Source organism: Salvia splendens, chromosome 16 (assembly GCF_004379255.2).
Source record: "Salvia splendens isolate huo1 chromosome 16, SspV2, whole genome shotgun sequence".
Lineage (NCBI taxonomy): Eukaryota > Viridiplantae > Streptophyta > Magnoliopsida > Lamiales > Lamiaceae > Salvia > Salvia splendens.
In genome coordinates this window covers 17467487-17492698 of record NC_056047.1, presented here as the reverse complement: position 1 = coordinate 17492698, position 25212 = coordinate 17467487, and the positions used below count along the sequence as shown (strand labels likewise).

Below are 25212 nucleotides of genomic sequence, written 5' to 3'. Positions count from 1 at the left end.
TTCTTCAAAAATACGAAAATTTAAAAAATAAAAAATTATTTTTGACATCGAAACATATGCAAGTGAGATCTCGTTAGAATCCGTATAAAATTGTCTTTAATTTGATATAAGTTGTATAAAAAATAATTTAGATTGAGATAGTTATAATTATTTAAAATTTGTACATATTTTTTAAAGTTATTTATAACTACCTTTTGATCAATTGACATTAATACTCTTGATTGACATTTTTTGTATTGTATTGATACTCGTGAATGAATGAATGATCTTGTGCATTTATTTCATAATCCAATGTCTATTATTTGGTTGTAGTTAGCAATTTAGGAATAAGTTAGCAATATAACACACCCATTTGTATATATTTATAGGTTGTTACATTATAAATATATATAAATTATATTTTTTGTGCAAATTTATTCATCCGAATATATTCAATTGAGATTCTATTAAAATCCTTATACAATTTAATTTAATTTAATATATTGTATATAAAAATATAATTTAAATCGAGAGTTATATGTTTTAAGATTTTTTTAAATATTTAAGTATGTCAATTGTTATTCAAAAGTGACACGTGAGCTAAAACATTATTACGCCTTATTTATCAACATCGCACTATATAAACTTGTTCAAATTCATCAACATAGTTGATTATTCCATAACTAAAAAAATGATTCTCTAATTCACCCTTTATGCAAAAAAAATGATGTATCTCATAAACCTGTCATGTGGCACAATTAAGAGATCAATCACTCTGACCTAATCTAAAAGTTATAGTTTGATCTTAATTTTCATTAGGGGTGAGCAAAAAAACCGAAAACCGAATATCCGAACCGAACCAAACCGAAATTTTGAAATTCGGTTCGGTTATTTCGGTTTTTCGGTTCGGTTTTGAAAATACAAAAATTTCGGTTTTTCGGTTCGGTTCGGGCGAAGAAAAAAACCGAAAAACCGAATAACCGAATAACCGAATTATATATATATTCTATTAATTTAATATATTATATTATATATAATATATAGTATATTCTTTTAATAAATTCTACTATATTATATATTATATGTATTATTAATTTTATATTATATATATATATATATATTCTATTAGTATATATAAAATAAAATAAATTACACACACATATATATATATATTAATATTATATTTTATTTTTCGGGTTTTTCAGTTTTTTCGATTTTGTTCGGGTTTTAAGTTCGGTTTTCAGTTTTTCGGTTTCGGTTCGGTTTGGATTTTGAACTAAATTCGGATTTTCGGTTTTGACAAAAAACCGAACCGAAACCCGAATGCACACCCCTAGTTTTCATATGAGACATAGTTATATGTTTTTGTTTTTCATATATATATATATAGGGATGTAATCAAATGCAATCTCTAAATATTGTACAAACTCTAAACTATGATCTGGATTGCTATAAAATGTGAACAGATGACAAAATAACATCAACAGAAAATATTAACACAATGTCAACCGTTATCACCGTGTTGATATTGTGTTAACATTGTATTGATATTGTGTTGAAATCAAATTCTTGAAATTTTATATTTTATTAACATTGTGTTGCCATTGTATTGACAATGTATTGAACAGTTTAGAGTTTATATAATATATAGAGTTTGTATTTTATCAGTGCCATAGTTATATTCAAATGTGAACATTTTTTTCATACATCTAAAGTAGGACTAAAATATGGAACCAATAGGATTTTGGTGTCATTTATGAGTCGAATTTCATTATTGCTAACCATGAAGAACAATTATGTCAAATTACTACATTATCGATTGCGGTATCTCGTGATTCTTGCTATATTTTTTGCATAATTAAGTAATTAATACATTTTGACTCCTAGGATGTCTTATATTGCTAACTCATCCTTAAATTACTAACTAGATCAAAATGATATGCATTGGATCATTAAATTAAGGTACAAAATCATTAAGTCACGAGTATCAATACAGTGTATAAAAAATATCAATTAAGCGTATTAATATCAATTAACAAAAAATTAGTTATAATTAACTTTTAAAAAATATTTCAACACTTTAAATGCTATAACTATCTCGATTTAAATTATTTTTTACACAACATATATCAAATTAAAGATAATAATCCAACGAGATCCTACATGCATATGTTTCGATGTCAAAATTTGATAATATTTTCATGAATTTTCATATAATTCGTGTAACAGATTAGGTCAATACTACTTCCAAAATATGTCAATATAATACATGGATAATGTCTATGAAACTGTATTTACGTTTTCATGTATCGGTGTTAACATGCATATTTATTATACATAATGTTCCTCAACCCTGAATTTGGTAGTTATTCTTATATTTTCAATATTAAAAAATAAAAAAATGAAATTACACATGGTAATTTATAGACCACTAAATCTCTAAACTTCTATAGTTTTAGATTAGCTATAGTTAGCAATTAAGGAGTGAGTTAACGATTGATCACGTTCATAATATAAATTTCATTGTTGTAATACTATAGATTCAATATTTGTTATGAAGTCGATTAATGTTATATTGTGGGACATTGAAATTTGAAACTAAAACCTCTCAATATTTTTTTTAAGGTGTCTTAATTTTGCTACTCCTTCCGTCTCATAATAATTGTCACTCTTTTCCATTTATGTCCACCCCACAATAATTGTCACACTTCACTTTGACCATAAATGGTAAGTAGGTATCACCTTCCACTAACTCACTTTACTCACATTTTATTATAAAATCAATATAAAAAGTGGGTCTCACATTCCACTAACTTTTCTAACCTATTTTTCTTTAGAGCATCCACAATAGAGGACTAGCCCACGGACTAGTCGCTAGTCAATGTGCTAGTCCACTATTGTGGGCGGCGAGCGGGTGAAGGACGTCCCAGGAGGACGAGAGGTCGTCCATCCGATAAGGCGGGCGTTCGCCTCCTTGTCCGTGCGCTCGTCCCGTCCGCTATTGTGGGCATGCGACGGACAAGAAGTAGGACGTCCCATTTTTTTATTATTATTTTATTTGTTTTTACTTTTTTATTTATACTCAATATTTACAACTCATTGCACTTCATTTTTTTATATTTGATAAACACCAACAATTAAAATAAATTAAACATATTTTTTAATTTATTTTATTGGCTAGAGCGTCGGCTAGTCCTAGTGGTTGTCCACTATTGTGCAGTGAGATGTCCTAGTGATGTGACAGTGGGGTGGGAAGTCCTAGTGATATGGCAGAAGGTGTTTTTGGAATGTCCTAGTGCTAGTCCGTGTGTAAGTCCTTCCGATTGTGGATGCTCTTACATTTCTTAAAACTCGTGCCCACAATAAGAGTGACAATTATTGTGGGACGAAGGGAGTATTATTGAACTGACCCAATTAACTTGAAATTAGTAAATTACATATTATAGTAATAAATCACAGATAAAAAATGCAAAGCTTATCGAGAAGAACATATGTTTCTTGTTTATATTATTGATTATTGATGAGTCAATTTGTGCAAATGAAGATTTTTGCTAAAATTCATATGCAAAGTGGTCAAATGTTGTGTTCGGTTGTTACATGAGACTATTTCATATCAAGTTGCGAAAATTAAATAATTGTAAGAGGGAGCATCATTTTAAGTCTATGGACTTTGCCAAATTATCATTTTAGGTCCGTGAACTTTGAAAATCTTATTTTAGGTCCGTGAACTTTGAGTTAGTTTCATTTTAGGTCCTTTTTACTATTTCCAAGTTTTTTGGACGAAAATACCCTCAATACCTTAAAATATATATATTTTTAATAAATTTATCATATACTCATATTTTTTTATAAATATCTTTACAATATATTTTTGTCAAATTTTCTAAATATAATTTGACCTTAAATATTATCACTTAATTTTGTGACATGCAAGTAAAATTGCTTCTTCAATTTTTTATATTAATTTTTTTAAAATTGAATAAATAACTTTTCTCTAATAATAAAAAATTGAATAAAGATCTTTTCTTGCATGTCACAAAATTAAATTATAATATTGAAGATCAAATTATATTTAGAAAATTTGTCAAAAATATATTGTAAATATATTTATAAAAAGATCTTTATTCAATTTTTTTATTATTAAAGAAAAGTTCTTTATTCAATTTTTAAAAAAATTAATATAAAAAATTGAAGAAGCAATTTTACTTGCATGTCACAAAATTAAGTGATAATATTTAAGGTCAAATTATATTTAGAAAATTTGATAAAAATATATTGTAAAGATATTTATAAAAAAATATGAGTATATGATAAATTTATTAAAAATATATATTTTTTAAGGTATTGAGGGTATTTTCGTCCAAAAAAACTTGGAAATAGTAAAAAGGACCTAAAATGATACTAACTCAAAGTTCACGGACCTAAAATAAGATTTTCAAAGTTTACGGACCTAAAATGATACTTTGGCAAAGTTCATGGACCTAAAATGATGTTCCCTCTAATTGTAATTATGCTCCAAAGTACACCGCATAGGATGTGAATCGGGCCGGCCAGTCGGGTTTCGGGCCAATCCTACACGGCCTGCGGGTTAATCGGGTGAGGGCTAATCAAGTTATGATTTCTTTCGGGTTATAAAAGTTCAACCATAACCCTAAAAGCTCGGGTTTCGGGCTAGCCCAATGGGTTAATCGGGTTGCTTCCGATAATATTAACATGCGATCAATCTAATAAATAATGATTAAAATTAGTTATATTCATACAATGTAAAACATTTAATTATGATATATTTGAGATATATGCTTAAACTCAATCATAAACATGATCAAATACTAATATTTGAGATATTTTACGGAATTTTAATGCATGTTTTAGAAATTTAAATATTTTTTTAGTGAATTTGAAGTTTTTAATTTATTAATAAATTATTATATTAATAAAAATTTAATATATAGTTTGTATATTTAATATAAATTCGGAAGTTATTTTTTAGTTATCTATATTATAAAATTAATCAATGAAGTGTCGAATTAAGAGTTAAAAAATTAGAATAATAGAAATTTTATCGGGTTTTCGGGCCAACCAATCGGGTTTTTGGGTCTGGCCCTAACGGGTTGCGAGTTAATTGGGTGCAGGCTAATCGGGTTTTGATTTTATCGGACTAGAAATTTCCAGCCTTAACCCTATAAATTTGGCGGGCTATTCGGGTCAGCCCACCTGTTACAGGCTGCATTGACCTCCATAACCGCGTACAAACTCAAATGCTGACAATTTCTAAGCCAATTTGAAAATTCTTCAAGAATCTTGATTTCTTCGGCTCTTATTGTTCATTCTCCATAGTCCATACCTAGTGTTTTTTCAGGAGAAAGAGAGAGAGAGGGAAGGGGAGAGAGATGGAAAGCATAACAACAGGGTGGCAAGTAATTTCATTATGTGGGATAGCACTTTGGATTGTGATTTCTTCTAAGTTGAAGGTGACTCAAAAGCTCAGATCTTGTACACAGCCATGGATCTGTCAACGCGTTATTTCTGGAACTCCCATTGTTATTAGGATTCAGGTTTGTTTTCTGAGGTGTGTTTTTCTTGAAGAAGAATGGCTAAAGATTGTATTTTTGAGTGTATTTTTTTCTGGGCTTTTGCAGAAATACCAGCACAGATGTTTGGATGCATTCTTTTCTGGGTTATCTTGTGTTGTTTCTGTACCTTTTTATACTTCCTTTCTTCCCCTGCTTTTCTGGGTAAGCTTCTCTAAAGCCCCTTTATATGCAAGGTTGTGTGTATCTGATTTGAGTATTTATGTAGTGATTTGAGAGAATTACAAAAAATTGGCTGCTGGTTTTGTGAAAAGTTCCTTTCCTGGAGGCTAATGCTCTTGGTTTTGTGTTATATATAGACTGGGCATTGCAAATTGGCTAGGCAAATGACACTCTTGATAGCTTTCTGTGATTATACTGGAAACTGCATAAAGGTAACTTATTTTGCTATCCATAAAATTAGATGTGCTTCTATCATTTGTGGTGCTGTTTCTGATTCAATTCATGACTACGTGCTTGCTTATAGGATGTGGTTTCAGCGCCTAGACCCCAAACTCCACCTGTCAGAAGAATAACAGCCACCAAGGATGAGGAAGATAATGCAATGGAATACGGATTCCCTTCGTCACACACTCTTAATACTGTCTGCTTATCGGGGTATTGAAATTTTTTCTCGCATCTGTCTCCTAACTATTGCATTTTTTGTCATTTAAATTGTCCTGATGCTAACTTAGGAAAAAGAAGAAAGGGATATGTTCTGATTCTCAAATACGTAGCTGACCATTTTCTCTGGAGTCTGATCTAAAAGTCAATTTTACATGTTCACATGCCAATGCCTTGTAGGTTGGCTATCGGCTGCTGGCTAAATCTTATTGTGTGTGTGTATAGGTACCTTTTACACTACATTCTTGACTACAGTGAAAGTAATGATCTCTACATTAGAGTGGCTGGAATCATTCTGGCTTGTCTGGTTGTTGGTCTCATTGGTTTTGGTAAGTTTATAAATATTGTGTGAAATTTGTAATGTTTATTTATATATTTGAAAATCATCAATTACTCCCATTAAAATATCACAACATCATTTGGAGAGATTTCCTTCAATCAATTAATAGGTACTTGCTGTACATCAAACAATGAGAATTCAAGGCAACTATTAGTCTTAGGGCAGTTTATGTTTGAACAGGGCCAAACCAAATTCTTCATTCTTCTCTCGTTTTCAATTCTGCCACGAAGTTCAAATGCTAACATATATGCTTGACCTGATGCCTTCCTCCTTTATTACATTGCCAGGAAGGATATACCTTGGAATGCACAGCTTGATCGATATTATTGGTGGTCTGGCTTTGGGACTAGGAATCTTGGCAATTTGGCTCTCTGTGTCAGAATACATAGATAATTTTGTAGTTTCTGGTCAAAATGGTAAGTGTGATGTTTCCCTTTTCCAGAGCATGCATGTGCACCAATCGATTTGAGGAAATTACTAGCCAGCTCCTTAAAAAAAAGCAAGAATATATATCCTAGCGAAAATGGAGCAGAGGTTAACATCAGACAATGGTTACTATATATAGAGAAATGATGATTTTAGTAAATGTTCAGTTGTAAAGTTACTGCTTGGATGATGGACCTACGCTGTCCCTATTCTTGCAAAATTTTAAAACTCAGTCTCTCTCTGTGCAGTTGTATCTTTCTGGGCTGCCTTATGCTTCTTGTTACTATTTGCATACCCCACTCCTGAAGTTCCAACACCAAGTTTTGAGTATCACACGGCCTTCAATGGCGTTTCCCTGGGTATTGTAAGTGCGGCTTTCCTTTTTCTAGTGTGAATTTTGCAAATGTGTGTATAGACCCTTGATCTATCGTAAACGGAAAACTAGAGCACACGATCGGAAAATTAGAGTGAAGGCCTAGGGTTTTTGAAAATAAAAGAATGAGAAAAAGGGTTTAATCTTTATTTCTCAATGATTTATGACCTCTAAGGATCCTCTGCTTGATTTGACTCTCTTTTCTGTTCGGGAAAGAATCAAGAAGAAAATCCGAGGATAATAATGAAAACTTAACTAAGAATGTCTTACCTTTTGGGTAAGATAAGGTGGTTCAAAAAATCCAAAACTTAACTAATAACAATAAAAGTTAACTAAAAGATATTGATTAATGCAATCTATTTTGGACTGAAATCCTTGAAGCACGCTGGTTTGGACACGTTCCTTTTGGGCCTGTCGTGCTTCATCTTCGTCTGCTGAATTACTTCGTCCTCTTGGATTGGCTTCACGCTGGTCTGCTTCTTGCTGGGCTGATCTGCACGATCAGCCAGTGATAGGGACGTTGTCGGCCTTCCTTGCCCTGAGTCCCGATCAGTGTGTTATATCTGTTGAGATCTCTTTGAATTGGCCTGGTATCATGGGATTTATGTAGCATGAAAGGATCTCTGAGCTAGATCATCCCATTTCCGTGTTAGCAAACTATTGCTTCTTACACTTGCATAATCAGCAAAACAACCTGATGAAATTGCCATTTTACACTTTTAGCCCTTTTCTTTTCTATCTCAAGTCTTGAGTCTCTTTGCTAGTATCATTAACAGGAAATTGTATGACCCAGGTGATAGGAATCCACCAGACGTTCGATCAGTTTCACCATGAAGATGTCGCTCGTGTATTTTCCCCTCAGCTTGCACTTCCTGCCTTTGTGGGTAGACTACTACTAGGAATCCCGACAATCCTTCTTGTGAAATTCTGCAGCAAGGCTATTGCCAAATGGATTCTTCCAATTTTTTCAAATACTTTGGGAATCCCAGTAAGATCAACAAGCTATATACCTAACTTAAATGTAACCGACAAGAAATCTGATGTATTGAAGCAGTCGGGTTATCTCCAAAAAATGTTCTCCAAGCAGACGTCATTTGATGTCGATACTGGCATCAGGCTCCTTCAGTATGCTGGTCTTGCCTGGTCTGTTGTTGACCTTGTACCTTCAATGTTCTTTCACATAGGATTGTAACGCCATATTACTGATGTATGATAGAAGCTGCATTTTTTTTATAATCTTTCTACTTATTTTTGTCTTTGGGTTTCCCAGGTAGGGTAGTGGTGGTGGTGGTGGATGATTAATTAGGCTGTATGGATATTACCAAAGCTATTGGCATTGCTATATTCTTATTGTATAGAGACATCTCCACAATTTATTGCAAATTATGATCCATTAAGGTGGAAGTTGTTATATTTCGCATTTTGAAAACTCTTCCAATAGAATCCTTTTTCATCTGAAGCTCCGTGGTACGTATGCAAGAGAAGCTGACCGTGCTGAGTTCTCCATCAATGAGGTCCCAAGGTATATTCCATTTTCTCTTCTTTCTCACTTGTATTGTCCTGATATTTCAACCTGTCATCAACTAGATATTGGAATACCTAACATTGGCTTGTGCATCTTCTCTCAATCGGAGTTGCTGTGTTCTTGTTGGACTGCGATTTCGGTAACAGTTTGTTTGCAGGATCCATTCCTATCTAGTCAAAGCATTTTTTTCTAGAAATTTAGGTGTGTTAATATTATCTTCATGCATATTCATTGTTGATCGAACTGATGAAGCCTTATACTTACGTGCTACTACAAGTGTAAAACGATGTTGACTTGTACAACATTGATTATTTCATTGCCTTGGCAGAAATCAGAAACTGAAGCATGTATTAGTACAATTTATCCTAAACGAACGAGTGACTGTTCTATAAATATTTTACGAACTGGCAAATTGCTGGCCTCTTCTTAGTGGATTGTACATAAAACATGAATAGAAATAGAGACAAAGAAAACGCCCTTTTACAGTTGGCTACAGAAAACTAATGATAAGTCTTTTGTGCGACTGAAGTTGCATTAACTATTGCCTCTTCCCTTCATGACATGCCTCCTTAACCCCGGAATGTGCACGTTAACGATGTAGTCTTTCCAGTTGATGTTCTCCACATCAAATCCAAATAGTTGTCTCTCTTCCTTCGACATGCATCCCATCAATCTCTGGGTGTTTCTGTTGTCGAACCTGCCATTTTACATGTCTTTTTTACTATTAATATCAAGCTTCGGAGAAACACAGGATAACATCGAGATTTAGTTGATTTTTACCATCCGCCATAGAATGTGTATGATTCATAGATACTTGCTAGATAATTTGCTTGTTCCACTGATTTTCTGCAGATGAATTCGAGCTTTTTGGGACAATTTCCCGTCAAGGTTGGCCAGAGCTCCTAATCCCGTTCTATTGATTGCGTCCTTCCTCAGATGATTGGAGAAATCTTCCGTAGAGCTGAATAGCTTCATTTTTGGAACACTAACTGGAGTACCAGTCGAATCCATGACGGGGGAGGAACTGAAGTGCTCGTTGAGCAATTTGGCTAGGTCCCTGAAAACTAATGGGTTGACAACAGATGATGCCACCTGATAGATGCTACACTCTGGTTTCCCAACTGTCCCGTGCTTTGCCATGGCTGCTAAGGTTGCGTTAACAACCGTATCCGCTGGAACCTAAAGCAAGTCATTCTTTCAGTTACCTGATTTGAAGTCCCAAACAGGTACCAGTCTTCTATGTCTTTAAACTACTAAGAAATCAATATAGGTTACTCACTACATCAAGAACTCCATTGGGGTCGACAAGGAATCCCGTGAGCTGCCCCTTTCCATATTGCAATATGATAGGATCCATCATTCTGGTGGTCATATATTTTGGTTAGTAAACGTTGAAAAACTAAATTGGAATATTGCAGAATTCTTCAGCAGACGTACCTGTTTCCTTCCATCCATCCAGGGAATGGTTCTTTATGCGTGCTCTCGATGACACTGGGTCTAATCACAACTACTGGTACATCGCCCCTTAAATTATCTATCATCATTTCTCCCATAGCCTTTGTGAATACGTACGTATCTTGCCATCCAAATTTCTTAGCCCTGGATGAACGCACACATGTTTTCGTTATCTGATTAGGGACGACTAGAAGAGAGTTTGATATCCTTTGCTTTTCGTGATAAATTGAGATTACCTCTGCATTCCTAATTCTTTTATTGCCTGAATCAGTGAATCATCTCCAAGTGTTTTCTTTGCATCCACAACTATCTTTATTTCATCTTCGACACTCAATTTGGGAAGTGGGACCTGATGGTTTCCGTTAACAGTCTCACCCACTATAGTTTCACCGATGCATAAAGGCTTTTCCATGATTCTGCCTTGCCTTTGTCCATTTACATAAGCTGTTACCAATAAAATGGAAATAAGCATGATGAAGGTTTCATAATTAAACCCCGACGAAGAAAGTGTGAAACTTGTTAGGTATATACCCATAACATGGTAATGTAGACAGACTAGAATGAGTTTAGGAAGTTAGTTAGAAGTTGTTTACTATTAGGACATATCATTAAACTACTTTTTACTTGCCTGTCGATACTTGCACGAAGAGCTTCAGTTTCAGGCATTGTGTGGCGAAGCTCATGAGTCGATTCTGGCCGCCTGTGTTTATGTCAAGGGCTGTATCATACCTGAGATCATAAAATCATTTACTTGAAAAATCATCAGTAACCTTGGAACAACTAGTATGGATTTCATAACCTTTCATCGAAAGTGGTATTTGCTGCAGAATTTATGATAACATCAACCTCTCGGGTCATGAACTCAGCTGCATCTTCATCTAATCTGAGATTAGTTTCGCAGACATTTCCAACCACAGGAATTAACTTACTCAGCATGAAAGCTTGATATGATTTTCCGTGAATTTGTTTCAGATTCTTGAACAGCGCGGCATTGATGATCTACAACACACACATATAAGAGGCTTATACGGAAAAAAGAAGTTGAAGAGAGAGCGGGATGAAAGCAAAGCTCTCCATACTTCGTTTTCAGTCTCTCTTCTACAGCTTCTTGATTCTTGGCCTTGATCACAACAAATATCTTACGAACATCAGGAGCCGTCCGCAGCATTTTCTCGATGAGGACTGAAAATCACGCAACGGACAACTGGAGGAGTTAACCGACGTTTTTGAGGAATCTGAAAAGGTCAGGAAAGAAAAACGATACCTTTGCCAAGAAATCCAGTTGCACCAGTGATGAGGAAGGTCTTCCCTCTTAGAAATTTGACAATGCCGATACCCTCGTCCTTGGCATTATTGCTCAAGACTAGGCTCCCGGTTTCCATCCCTTGACCTTGGGTGATCAAGGCCGACTATGTCTCTGTGAGAACAGAAGAGATCCCCGTAGACTTGATGGCATGGCTACCATTGTAGCAGCAGACCATGCTTCTCCGACCACGAGTAGAAAGCCTCGTGTGGTTGAACTTGGCAGCATAGGAGATGGAGGAATTCAGGGAGAAATCCTCCATTGCTGCATAGGGGAAAATTAGTAAAAAGGGATGCTAGGTGAGATGAAGCTCTTTTGATGAGAAATGGTAGGTTGGGAAAAGTTAACTATTCTTTTTTTAGTCTTTATTTTTTCTTGCAACAAACCATTTTTTATGATGTGAGTTTGGTTAGATTAAGAGGGGTGTGAATGAAATTGATGAATTTTTAATGATTTTAAGGAGTGTGGAGATGAGAATTAGGAGGATAACGAGAAGGCTCTCTTTTTGCCACTAATTTGGTGGAAAGTTGATATTTTATATAGTTAGGTGGCATTCGGTTGCCATGACTAATATCATAAGACTATCCATCTAGGATTAAGTTGTGGGATTCTTTTAGTTGAAGGGGGAGGCTATGACTAATTATCATGAGACTATCCATCTAAGATTAAGTTGAAGAGTTCAATCTTATGAATTAAACATGATACATATTTAATCATGAGATTTAATCTTGCCAATCGGACACCCCTTATAGTATCTTTTTCATCTCATTCACTAGAATATTTAACCGAGTAAAACCAGAGTAAAGGGTGTGAGGTGCTGATTAGCTTTTTCAATCTCAACAAAATCACGATGGGTAGCAATTGCAAATTTCTCCATCGTTAATCATGTGCATAAAGTAGAAAATATTCAAGTTCTGTATTTTTATTTAAGGGAAAGGCCTATTCAATCTCTTCAAGTTGACAAACATAACATCATCCACAGTGTGGCGGACGATAGCGCGCCCGATGCAAATATAAGATCATCCATAGTGGGGCGGACGATCGTGCCTATCGGGCGCGCTATCATCCGCCACTGTGGCTCCGGGGACGACGGACGATGCGTCGTCCGCGGACGAAGCGCGGACGATAGGGCATCGTCCGCCCACTGTGGGCGCCGCGGACGATGACGCGAACGATGCAACGCGTTTGTTTTTTATTTTTAAAATTTGAGAAATTTGTTATATATATACCCTAGCTTCACCATTCATTTGTAACTTTTCGATTAACTTTTAAACTCTCAAATTACTCTAAAATGGATTCCAGTGGATACTCAAGTCCTAGTAGCCCGATGTTTGGAGATGGCGCACGGTGGCCGGGTACACAACCCTGCGAATATCGGTCGTTCGACGCTAACACGTAGTACGATCCGGAGTTCAGTACGGATTCGTACGGTCTCTCCGACATGGAGCCGTCTCCAACTCGCCCTGCCGCCGCTTCCCGCCGCGCTGCCTCCGCCGCCAGAAAGAAGCGGACCAAGCACATGGCGCACAAGTTGCCACCTCCGACAACTTGTGAAGAGTACGCCCCCGGCCGTACGAACTACCAGCCGGATGAAACCCTCGTCTTGGCGAGGTGTTGGGTGGATATATCGGAGGACCCGATATTCGCGAACAACCAAAAGCAGCTCGTGTACTGGGAGCGCATCGCCGAGCGCTACAATGAGGCGAAGCCGCCGAGAGCTTACAAGCGCCAACGGGAGCAGCTCCGCAAGCACTGGGATCAGGTGAAGAAGCAAGTCAACCTGTTCGCGGCGGAGTACGAGAAGTGCTCGAGGGATCAGGGAAACGGCGAGAGCTTGAGCGACGTGCGCGATAGAGCGCTGTTGTCGTACCAGTCCATGTACGACGACTTCAAGCATTTCAACATCTGGGCGCTCTTGAGGGACAAACAGAAGTTCCAAGGCGGGATTCTGCACATCGGTGTGGCGAAGAGGACGAAGACCACCGACACTGGTGGTTACAATACCAGCAAAAGTGGAACTCGTCCGGTGGACCTCAACCAGATGTGCACGGAGGAAGAGACTTCCGCCACACCGATGTCCTCCCGGCGGCGTCTCATAGACGTCAAGGCTGCGAAGAACAAGGGGAAGGCGAAGGCGACATCCTCCTCGGCCGCCGCCCCCCATTGCCGATCCCGACCCCTATCCCGACCCCTACCCCGACCCCGACGACACTTGCCTATGCGGATTTGGCAACAGCCTCGATGGCGCAGACGTTGTTGGATACGCACAACGCCCTTATGAAGTGTACGGATCCGGCCAGAGCCGAATTCCTCCAAAGGTTGATTGATGAGCTGAGCCGGAAGTTGGGGCTTTTGTAGGATAGTCAATTTTTTTTATTTCTAACCCGTGCAACTTTTTTTTTATAATCAATGAATTTTTTTGTCGTTCTTAGTTAATCGTTGTGTTTTTTCTAAGTTTGTATTTATATATAGTAAAATGCTTAGGGCGCGCCACTGCAGGTGGAAGGGGAGGAGGATAAAATGCTGATGTGGCGGTGCATAGGACGGGCTTTAGGGGCGTCCCACCCTGGATGCTTTAAAAAGGCGAAAATTCTTCTAGTACAAAGAAAATTCTTGTTTTAAATGAATAAAATAATAACCTTTGTATGGCATGTATTGTGCACAAATCTATTTTATCGGTTGGGTGGCGGAAGTGGCGAAGGATTAGCATTTTTTAAAATCTGTCTGATTTTTTATGATACATTTATTTACATTACATGATAAAATAAAATATATGGCATGGGTTGTCCACAAATTTATTTTCATGACTCTTTATAGGGATGGTCTGAAAAAAAAATTAAAAGTACCTTGATTAATTGAACCATTAGATTATAATGTAATTGTAATTGGACGATAGTATATCTATGATCAGTAGTAAGTAGTATACCATTTGCATGTCTTTCATGATCGGTTGTGGACTTGTAGGTAATGCGTATATCAGAATCCAAAAATTAATTAAAAAATAGCAATATTAACATTCAACCTTGATAATTATTTCGATTATTAATAGTATCTTGATTATATAAACTACTAGCATTTTAATTCTCAATAGTAAAACCCAGTTGATTATATGCATACAAATTATTGACCCGAATAATCTGCCCATTTACCCACTGACCCGCGTCACTCGCCACAAACCCAACCACTGGCGCCACGTCATCCGTCTCTCCAAGCCGCCCAAACGGGCACTCTGCCACCGCCTTCTCTATCACCTCCTCCAACTTCCCCGCGAAAAACATGTCCGTCGCCACCGCTCCCGGCGCCACAGCGTTCGCAGTTATCCCCGTCCCCTTCAGTTCCTTGGCCAAAATCTTCTCCATCGCCGCCTTCGACGCCGCGTAAGCCACATAACCCGGCTTCAGCGACGCCACCAGCGAGGTTGACAAGCATATGATCCTACCCCCACCGCCGCGCTTTATCCTGTCAACGATCGGTTCAATTTCCATCTCAATCGAGCGAAATCAATCAATCAACACAGTTAAAATCCAAAACTCACAGAGATCGATCGATCAATCGGTTACCTGTTGGCAGCTTCTTTGCAGCAGAGGAAGGCACCTCGCGTGTTGATTGCGATGGTTTTGTCGAAATCGTCGACGTCGGTGTCGGCAAGTGAGGGGTATTTCGGATCCAGCACGCCGGCCGAGTTGCCGAGGATGTGGATCTCGGAGTTGAAGGTCGATTCCGCAGCGTCGAAGAGCGATTTGACCTGCTCTGGAACGGAGATATCGGCTTGGAAGGTGGCGGCTGAATTGATTTCGGCGGCAATGGAATCAGCGAGGGCGGAGTTGGAGGAGTAGTTGATGAGAACTCTGGCGCCGAGGGAAGCTAAGTGGAGAGCAATGGCGCGGCCGATTCCACGCGAGGCGCCGGTGACGATGGCGACTCTATCCTTGAGTGGTTACGTGTTAGCCATGGAATTCAAACTGAGTGAATACTGATACTGAGACGTGACTCTGATTTCTGCGGCAATAGCAATCAATTTAATTGAATTCGAATCAGTACACTGTAGAGTTAGGTAAACGGTTATTCAATAACCGAACCGAAATCGATCAATTATCGGTTTAGCTGGTAAGTGAAATTAAGAGCACCCACAACCGTGCTCTTGCCTGCGAGCACGGTTGTGGGCCCGGCCCCACTTTTTCTGCATGCTCTCTGACAAGAGCACAACACCCACAGCTGTGCTCTTCCGCAAGGACGAGCACAATTTAATTTAAAATTCAATTAAACAAAAACATTTCCATAATATTAAAATTCATTAAAAAAACCTAAATAATATTACAAATGACAAATAAAATAAAAACGACATAATTAAAATCCTAAAAATTAAAAAGTACATAATTAAAATCCTAAAAATTAAAAATTACATAATTAAACTCTTAATAATTAAAAATTACATAATTAAAAGCTAAAAATACCCCCGTGGAAGACTACTCATCCGGCGGCACTACCCCCAATTGTCTTTGGAGGCCCAATATCATGGTTTCATGCGATCGAAGTTGCGAGGGGGTCATAGTTGACCTATCGGCCATATTGAGTTGGGCCAAGATGGTCCACAACGAGTTGGTGGGGGTGGAGGTGGCGCATATGGAACGGGAACGGGAGCATTGGCGGTTGCAGCCGCGGCGCGACGGCGGTTGGCCGCCGCCTTCTTCCTTCCTTGCGGTCGGCGTTGGGAACCGCTCGGGCCGGCGTCGGGGCTACCCAAGTTAGCTCCGGCGAGTTGGCTAGCCACTTCTTCGGAGCCGGCGTCGGATAGGGATACCGACCTTGACCGTTTGGAGGAGCAGCTAGAGGAGGATGTTATGCCTCCCCTATACTTCGGGTGCGTCCGCGTCTCCTGCCAAACGTTAAGGTACTTGAATGGCTTGTAGTTCATGGATTGGTAGGTGCTCATCGCGACAGTGATGATGTCGACCTCGCTCCGGCCGCTCCCCGCCGACCGCTCTTCCTGGAGGAAATAGCCATTGAACTTGCCAATTTCTTCGTTGGCTCGGTAGATGGAGTTGCGCACCATACTTTCGTTGCGCACCATACTCTCGTTGCGCTTGATTGTTTCCGGCGGCCAGTTTTCATTTTACCGGCGAGCGATGCGCCACCAAAAGTGATCGCCGGATTGGTTCGTGCCAACCACCGGATCTTCGGAGATTTCCAAGTACGCCGCGAATAATTTATCCATCTCCGTCGGAGTGTACGGTGTGCGGACACCGCGAGTAGGAGGAGTCGGAGTTTGGGAGGGGCGGTCGGCCTAGGCTCGGGTGTCCACCCGTATTGCCCTTCGGGGGCATCTTGGTCGTCGATTGGGTATGGCCGGTAGCCACCCGGAACGCCCGAACTTTGGGTTTGAGAACGGGCCGAATATTCCATTTTCGGACTAGGAAACGGTTGTGAGGAGAACCATTCGGGGTTCCAACCGTGGGAGCCCGAGGGGGTTATTGCCTTGGCCGGACATTGTTATGTTGTAGGCGTGAAAGAAAGATTGAGAATGGATATGGGAGGATGAAGATGAGAATGGATATGTGAGAATGAATATGAGAATTGTGTAGTGTGGTGTGAATTTTTGGGTGTGAAAGTGAATGTATTTATAGATGAAAATGTGTAGTTTTGGGGGGGAAAAATAAAAAAAAATAAAAAATGGTAAAAAACGGTAAAAAATGGATATATTTTTTTGGGAAGGGGAAAAATATTTTTTTCTTATTTTTAATCGGTTTTTAAATTAAAAACCTATTTTTAATTAAAAAAATAAAATTCAAAGGCAACGGCTATGCCGGTGCCCAATCGCTACGCGCCACGTCAGCTGCTCGCTGGCACGGACGTGCTCGATGCATCGAGCAGCGCCGTGCCAGCGGCGGCGGAGCTCGTCCTTACCAGCGGCGCGGACGAACGGACGCCGTCCGTCCAACGTTGCAGATGCTCTAATGGTGTTCGATTTGGTTCTTATTTCAATTATAATTTAACATAAGTTTAATTATAAATTTGGTAGGTGTATCAAAAAGTCAAGAAAATCTTACATTAATCTTTAATTAAATATTTTTAAAATTTATATATTTCTATATTAATTTCCTATAGAAATTGAAATTGTAAGAGAGTATTATTTTTGTCATTTGTAAATTACAAAATTTATAAGTTCTAAGTATTAATAATTAAAATAGCATCATTTAAATTTATACTCTAAACTTGAAGATTATGTTTTGTTGGGTGAAATCAAGCACTTGATTATATATATATTTTAAAAATATTGTAAGATGAAGTATGAACAATTGAACATCATGAAAAATCAAGCACTTGATTATGTTTTTTTTTTAATTGAAAAAATTAAAAAATTGGTGTATTGATTTGGTCTCAACGCTATTTTTTTTTATTTTTGTTGGAATTAAAATTTTATTTCTGTCCAATTCGGTTATTACCGTAACCGATAGATTCTAACCGAGTTGGCTAGTGAAGAGTTCGGTTCGATTCTAGTTAGTTTTTCGACTATTTTTTGTGGTCGTTTAACCAAATCAATCGAACCGACTGTTTACCCAGCCCTAAGTATCAGCGCATCCTCCAAGAAATATTGGCCCAACATGTCGAAATAACTAAAAAATAAAAAGCTTCATTCTATTTTCAATAAAATATAATCAATCTTCCTCCATTCCAGCCTGATTTTTTTTCCGCCCGTCCCATAAAAAACCTCAACATCCATTTATAAAAATATTTTCTTCTTTTATTTTACTTTATGAGTCAACTCACCTAATTGAGGTTAGTAAAAATTTGTGGAGCGTCTATCTTGATCAAGTGATACTCTCTTCCAACTCAACTCAATAAGATTAAGACATTATTGGATTTGCTTGTAACATACATGCGGATTTGTTGAAATGAACAGGAGATGTGCTTTGGTGACGATGATCTGATCCGTGCACTATTTGAGAGAGCAATAAGTTTGAGCCTAGCTATTTGATTAAAGTTGCTCCATACTGATCTGATCCGTGCACTATTTGAGAGAGCAATAAGTTTGAGCCTGACCATTTAATTACAGTTGCTTCATATCCAAAGGCAGATCGATCCTCTCACTATTTAATTAAAGATGGATGAGTCTCGTGCTACTCGACCATATATAGGTGCACCTTTACTGGTTGAGTAAGGTTTTGAATACTACTAATATATATTTGAGGCCCATAAAAAACGGGCTAAAGACCAATGGAAAAGTGGCCCAACCCAATAACTCCTGTTAAGAGCTTCAATTAGGGCTTTTCTCCTTCTCTATCTAGCTCGCTGCTCTCTGCAATAACCCTACGCCGTCGGCATTCCTCAAGGTTTTACTCTTATCTCTTGCTTTCACTCTGCTATTTTTCATTCTTTATGCTCAAAAGTATCGATTTTGACGAGACCAGGTGAATCGGGAAGAAATGGCGGAAGCTGTCGTAGCTGCTGTTGCTCCTCCGGTGATCGAGGAAGACAAGATTCACACCGGCGTTTTGCTCTTCAACCGTTGGACCTATGACGAAGTCCAGGTCATTTTTCGTTTCACAACAATGCCCCTTGTCAATTCACTCCACTTCTTTTGTGCTTTTTTTTGGCTTTATGCATTTATCGTGCAAATTTACTTTCTATTGTTTGACCTAAATCTCTTAGTCACATTAGGAATTGATATTCGTTTTAGTTATTCAGAGGAATAGGAATATTAGGATAGAACTAAATGTCATTCAGAAACCATAATTTTTTGGAATTAATTCCACTATTTTAGTCTGTTTGTATAGTCAATTTATCCATAAAAAAACCTAGCTTCTGGTATGGACTCTTGCTCTACAAGAAATTCCTTTCAATTAATGCTTGGTTCATTTGCTAGTACTCATTTATCTTTTACAGATCAGTGATATCTCTGTGGAAGATTACATCACTGCCACTGCAGCCAAGCACCCCACCTTCATGCCTCACACAGCTGGAAGGTACCAAGCTAAGCGCTTCAGGAAGGCTCAGTGCCCCATCATTGAGAGACTTACCAACTCCCTCATGATGCATGGCCGCAACAACGGAAAGAAGCTCATGGCTGTTAGGATTATTAAGCATGCCATGGAGATCATCCATTTGTTGACTGACCTCAACCCCATCCAAGTCATTGTTGATGCAGTTATCAACAGGTTTCCCAATTTCCTGCTCGCACACGTAACTTATAGAAGAATTGGAACCAGTTTGAGTATGTATGTACATCTTTGTCTATGTTGTTTTAGCTCACTCAAAACCTTGTATGCAGTGGGCCGAGGGAAGATGCCACCCGTATTGGGTCAGCTGGAGTGGTGAGAAGACAGGCTGTGGATATTTCTCCACTGCGTCGAGTCAATCAGGCTATTTATCTGCTCACCACCGGTGCCCGTGAAAGTGCATTCAGAAACGTCAAGACTATTGCCGAATGCCTTGCTGATGAACTAATCAATGCGGCCAAAGGTTCTTCAAACAGGTGAGCAACCGTCGATCTCAATCTCAATCTCATCACTTTTTGATTCTAATCTATGATGTCAATTTGTTTGTATTGACAGCTACGCCATAAAGAAGAAGGATGAGATTGAGAGAGTTGCTAAGGCTAACCGTTAAGAGTCGAAGCAGCAACAAAACACTTTCCTAGATTACATATGCTGAACCAGAATTTATTTGTCTTCAATGTTCATTTTTGTTGAGATATTAGAACTTATTTTATGTTATTGCATATCTTTCCTCAAGTATAATTTCGTTTTAAGCTGTTAGTAAGCAAGGAATTTGATGCAGTTGGTTTGAGTTATCCTATATCTTTAGGGCTTGTTCTGTTTGTCATATAGGGGTCATTTAAATTATGTATCTTTACCTATCATGCAGTGTTGTTAAAATCGCGCCCCGAGCGCGGCTGGGTCGCGGGTCGCAAGGGTCGAGACCGACATCGCCCCGACGCGGCGGGGTCGTGCGAGATCCGTGGAGCGACGGTGGGGCGCGGCTGGGTCGTCTGGGTCGCCGTGGAGCGCCTGGGTCGTCTGGGTCGCCTGACTCCCGGTTTATGGAGGATTGTTGATGGTTGAAGAGCTTGGGCAGAAAATTTTGAGATGCAGACAGAACCAGAGAAGGGAACGAAAAAATAGAGAAAGAAGAAGAGAGAAGAAGAAGATTGCGGCGCGGTGAAGATAAAATTAGGTTTAAAATTCAATTAGTAGTATGATATATTGATGGGCTGGGCTAATCATATACTGTGTATTTATTTTTTGTACAAAGTCATGATTCAATAATAATATACGCGATGAAATTGCAAATTTTGAAATAATTAGTTTAGAGATAATTTTGATAGTCCGTCTAGTTGAACTAATCAAAGGATTATTTAATTTATTTTGTTCTCCCTAACATATTTGTAGTCCAATATTGGTTCGTCCTATATTTAAAAAAATTTGAAAAGAGGTAATGGTTGATCTTGCGTATGAATACTGAGATATTGCAATTAGACATGATTGCACACTATATCAGACGGTGTCGACTTATCGTTTTTTTTCAATTATCATTTTGTCTATGTATTTCAGACTAGACTGACTATCACATCATATCTTATTTCACCAGAAAATAGATGGATGAGACAATTATAAATTTTCATCTTTCGTGATTTAATTTTTTTTCAATTTAAAAAATGAGTAATACCAAAATTTGACCATCTATCTTAATTTATTTAGCAAATTACCCCAAAAAACACTTAAATTAATTATTTCTAATACTAAAAGATAGTTGAAGAGGGGAAGTGTCTAATATAGGGCAACTTTTTTTGGAACTCTGATGCTTTTTTATAATAAAATTCAGTTATTTAGTTATGTTATGTTGTTTAAAAATTTATATTTTTCGTCTAATCTTCTTTTTTTTTAATATGGAGTAATGATATACGTAGATTTATTTGATGTGATAAACATTCAAGCAACAAACTTATAAAAGAAACTCAAATATAATCATCATTCGGCTATTCTGGCGCCCCGATTCGTGGGTCTCTCGCCCCGTCGCCCCATCGCCCCGCGACCCGGGGTCCCCCCTCATCGCCCCGGGGCGCCCCGCGACCCTAACAACACTGCTATCATGTGTTCTGTTTGACATACATCATAAATGCACAGCCCTACAAATGGGCTTTGGCCCGTTTCTTTTTGGCCATATAATGGCGTTAGTGTATCGGGGTGTAGCCCCACGATACATATTAGGTGTGTATCAAGTTTTTGAGGTAAACCAATAACGCCACTTTGAACATGCGTAGAAAATTGGGGGAATTGTAACACAAGCCCTTTGAACAAAGAAGAGAAGCGACAGTCCCACCGCAACGAGAGATTTCAGGTGAGTTTGTTCTTTGTTTTGTTTGCATTGATTAATTTTTTCGAAGGCTACAAACCCAATTTGAATTTGTAATTTAGAATTAATCGTCCTACTGATTCAATTCCAAAATATTTTTTCGAAGGCTACAAAACCCATGGAATCTCCCTTTCTAATTGATTAATTTGAATTTGTAATTTTGATTCCAACCCAAGTGAATTTTGCAATCGAATTGATTAATTCATTTGAATTTGTATTTTTTTGGAGGCAAAAAAACCCTAGATCGAATAAATTTTGAATCTGCCTTTCATTTAATGTAGCAAACGAATTGATTAATTCATTTGGCGATTTTCGAATGCAATCCGGTGTTCAAGGTTATATGGATTGTAGAATTACTTGGCTGAATCGTTTTGTGCGTCTCGAAGTGTGGTCAATGGTTTTTGAATGCATATGAGACCGCAAAATAAATGTTAATTGAGATGTCTGGTTTAAAGATAAAGAATTAAAGATGCTGAATTTCGGTTGAACTCAGTGAGAAAACTGGGAATTTTGAAGTTTTCCACTGCAATGGTGAATTAAGCTTCCTTTATTTGAATATTGAAAGATTAGTTGGAATTGAAACTTAGTTGTATTTTTATTCGCAGATGAGGGAACATAAGAAGCAAAATGCTTATGTGAGGCAAATAATTGAGGACATAATGTGGACTCAAACGGTGGCGCGAATTTGCATCCTGTACATGATTTTTAGCAAAGTTTCGAAGAAAAGGAGGCGAGCTGAATTTGCGTTGGCTTACGACATTCTGAATCGAGTACCGATGCAGATTCAACGTTTAAACAGACTGGTTGGGGTAACTGACACAGATTGTCTAGTTAATTGTAGGATGGACCGGAATACGTTTGGAAGGTTGTGCTCATTGTTTACAGAGTTGGGAATGTTACGCGTCCGGAGGTTCGTAGGGATAGAAGAGCAAGTCGCCATTTTTCTAGGAGTCATAGCACATCACAAGAAAAACCGTATGGTTCGATTTGATCATTGGCGATCAGGGAACACAGTTTCATTCTACGTTCATGAGGATCTCAATCGGATGTATAAGCCATCAGATGGAGCTGGAATGGCGCCGACTGCGGAGCTAAGCGTGTCCGTCTCTTCTCCTCACATGCCCAAAGTGCCAAAGATGAAACGCAATTTGTTTGGAGACGGGTTCACGAATGTGGGTAGTCAGTCCAATAACGAGGATATGGACCCGCGTATGGGGAAGAAATACCCCCCAAAGCCGAAGAAATTTCCTCCAAGCAATTTAGGTTCGCCACATGGAAGTTCATGTGGCTCATCGAACACCCACAAGTATTGATGGCTATAATCGACCTTGTTTGTTCCAACTTACTTTTGTTGTATTTTCTAATTGACGTTTTATGTTGTATTTGGCTTCGTTCTACTCTATTAAGCTAGGTTGTGTATGTGATCTATCGTGTGTAGGTTTTGTTGGAATATCTATGTGGAAATTCAATCAATGTGATCAATATTTGCTGATTAAGGTTTTCCCACATATGCAGCTGCATACCCAAATTCTTTTTTTGTGCTAGTCTCTTAGTTTTATAAATTTGACACATTGTTACGTTATATTAAAGCTTCCACATAGCACAAGAGTTCAATGTATTAATCAGATGTTTCGCTTTATACATTTCAAGCATTTGAGAACTTTGATAATTTTTTAACATGGAAATGCTTTCCAAGGAATATAAAAACACCAAATGCACAGTAGGTAGGGCATTGTCTCCAAATGTTGTTCAAGAACATGATCCTTCCTACAAAAGATGATAGATAATAATATAATCTACAGACCATTGCAACGGGCCAACGTTGAAGAGGGGCTTCCAAAAAAAAAGTTTCAGACATAAAATAGGCTTTATAAATTATATCAGGCAAGCCATCGACCTACGCCACCCCTTCACGGGTTGTAGATTTCCCCATCTATCCCGATCCATATTTCGCAAGCACACGAAACACGAACGCGATACGGTCATCATCCGGCATCCCAAGAAAGAAATCCAACCTTTCCACCTTCTCCAAAATAATCTCCCCTGCATCAAACTTTTGCTCCCTTGTCAGTCCAGGCAAGCGGCCTAGTTCCGCAAATACTTCCTTTCGGGCGTTGCTCAGATCGAACTCATAACCAATGCGGAGGGATAAACTCTCCAACCTCGCATTGGTGGCGTCATTCATTTTCCCCAGCATGTCAACGAGGCCATCTATAGAATGGTCAGCCTTTCTCTTTTTCCCACCCCCAGTCCGAGCAGCTTTCTCACGGTTAGTGTTGCCTGAGCTTTCAACCGGAGCATCAGGAGGAGTGTTGGTCTGACTCGGTGGATGAGAAGTGGGCACATCAGTAGAGCCAACAGAGTGGCTAATCCCACCTCCATCGCTTGAGCCTAAGCCGGTGTCCTGAGTGTAAAGCCCGTTCACCACATCCATCAAACCAGTAGCTGATCCCCCAGCAGCCCTATCCTTACCAAAGATGACCTGCCAATGGTCCCAGAATGGCCAGCTCTTATCCCTCATGTAGCGAGCATGAGGGTCTTGCTGTACATAAGAATTCGTAACATAACGCACACCATCAGAATTGCCAATGTGAAGCAAACATATTGAGCATTATTTTTTAAAACTAACTTGAAAACATGATGATATCCATTAGAACAAGATTTTGTACCTTGACAATTTGCGACCACTGATCGTCGTCACAATCTATCTTGTAGTCGTCGTGGAGGTTGAACCCCACACCGCTACGACTCAAGATTCCACGCAAAGAATTGTAACATCTTTTCCAGGAAGTGAGCTTTGAGTTAATATGAGGAGGTGCTTTGATGTCAGTGTTGGGGTAATGCTTCTTCAGGGCTTCCACGAGTCTGCCAAGGTAGCCTGTCCGAAATCCATTATCGGCTTTCCATCCGGTGACGACAAGGTCCTTCCGCGCAACCACAAGAATCTCCTCCTCACGGTACGACCAGGTTCGGCGGGTTCGGTCACCGTTGCCTCTCCTTGACCGTCCAAGGTGGGAATTCACTGAACCACAACAAAATCACCCAATTGAAACTGTACAGCTCCGCAAAATCTAAGAACGAAATGCGAATTCACTGGTGCTTTCAAATCAAAATCTAAGAACGAAATGATGTTGAACCCTACAAAAATAAACTCTCTTTGATTAAATTTCGGGATAGCTATATGTACCTTGCGAACTCGGCACATCATCGGAAGTGAACCTTGAACGCATGTAGTCAGACATCTTCAACTGGACAAAGTGAAAA

The 25212-nt window shown here is 38.6% G+C and overlaps 4 protein-coding genes and 2 pseudogenes across 5 annotated transcripts; 3 read left to right on the top strand and 3 right to left on the bottom strand.

The window, feature by feature from the left end:
• Window positions 1-5231: 5231 nt before the first annotated feature.
• LOC121772343 (lipid phosphate phosphatase delta-like) lies at window positions 5232-8725 on the top strand. 2 transcript variants are annotated; one of them, XM_042169406.1, is made up of 9 exons: window positions 5232-5534; window positions 5619-5714; window positions 5870-5944; window positions 6037-6167; window positions 6399-6502; window positions 6801-6929; window positions 7188-7303; window positions 8106-8455; window positions 8583-8725. In XM_042169406.1, the coding sequence occupies exons 1-9, from the start codon at window positions 5370-5372 to the stop codon at window positions 8584-8586; spliced, it is 1170 nt and encodes a 389-aa protein (XP_042025340.1). In that variant the 5' UTR covers window positions 5232-5369; the 3' UTR covers window positions 8587-8725. The 2 variants fall into 2 exon arrangements, with proteins under 2 accessions (XP_042025340.1, XP_042025339.1); XM_042169405.1 differs by having other exon boundaries at window positions 8106-8725.
• Window positions 8726-9196: 471 nt separating this feature from the next.
• Window positions 9197-12085, bottom strand: LOC121772344 (annotated as a pseudogene).
• A 2500-nt stretch (window positions 12086-14585) lies between these two features.
• LOC121770288 lies at window positions 14586-15547 on the bottom strand (annotated as a pseudogene).
• A 3249-nt stretch (window positions 15548-18796) lies between these two features.
• Window positions 18797-20893, top strand: LOC121772295 (40S ribosomal protein S5). Its single transcript, XM_042169333.1, has 5 exons — window positions 18797-18926; window positions 19005-19124; window positions 19480-19751; window positions 19865-20068; window positions 20148-20893. Exons 2-5 carry the CDS (start codon window positions 19020-19022, stop codon window positions 20200-20202), a joined length of 636 nt encoding a protein of 211 aa, XP_042025267.1. The 5' UTR covers window positions 18797-18926; window positions 19005-19019; the 3' UTR covers window positions 20203-20893.
• An 887-nt stretch (window positions 20894-21780) lies between these two features.
• On the top strand, window positions 21781-23444 carry LOC121771880. Its single transcript, XM_042168769.1, has 2 exons — window positions 21781-21933; window positions 22554-23444. Exon 2 carries the CDS (start codon window positions 22554-22556, stop codon window positions 23259-23261), a length of 708 nt encoding a protein of 235 aa, XP_042024703.1. The 5' UTR covers window positions 21781-21933; the 3' UTR covers window positions 23262-23444.
• Window positions 23445-23881: 437 nt separating this feature from the next.
• Window positions 23882-25190, bottom strand: LOC121770287. The gene is made up of 3 exons (XM_042167041.1): window positions 25136-25190; window positions 24618-24970; window positions 23882-24490 (listed from the first exon to the last, which is right to left on the bottom strand). Exons 1-3 carry the CDS (start codon window positions 25188-25190, stop codon window positions 23882-23884), a joined length of 1017 nt encoding a protein of 338 aa, XP_042022975.1.
• Between the last annotated feature and the right edge of the window lie 22 nt (window positions 25191-25212).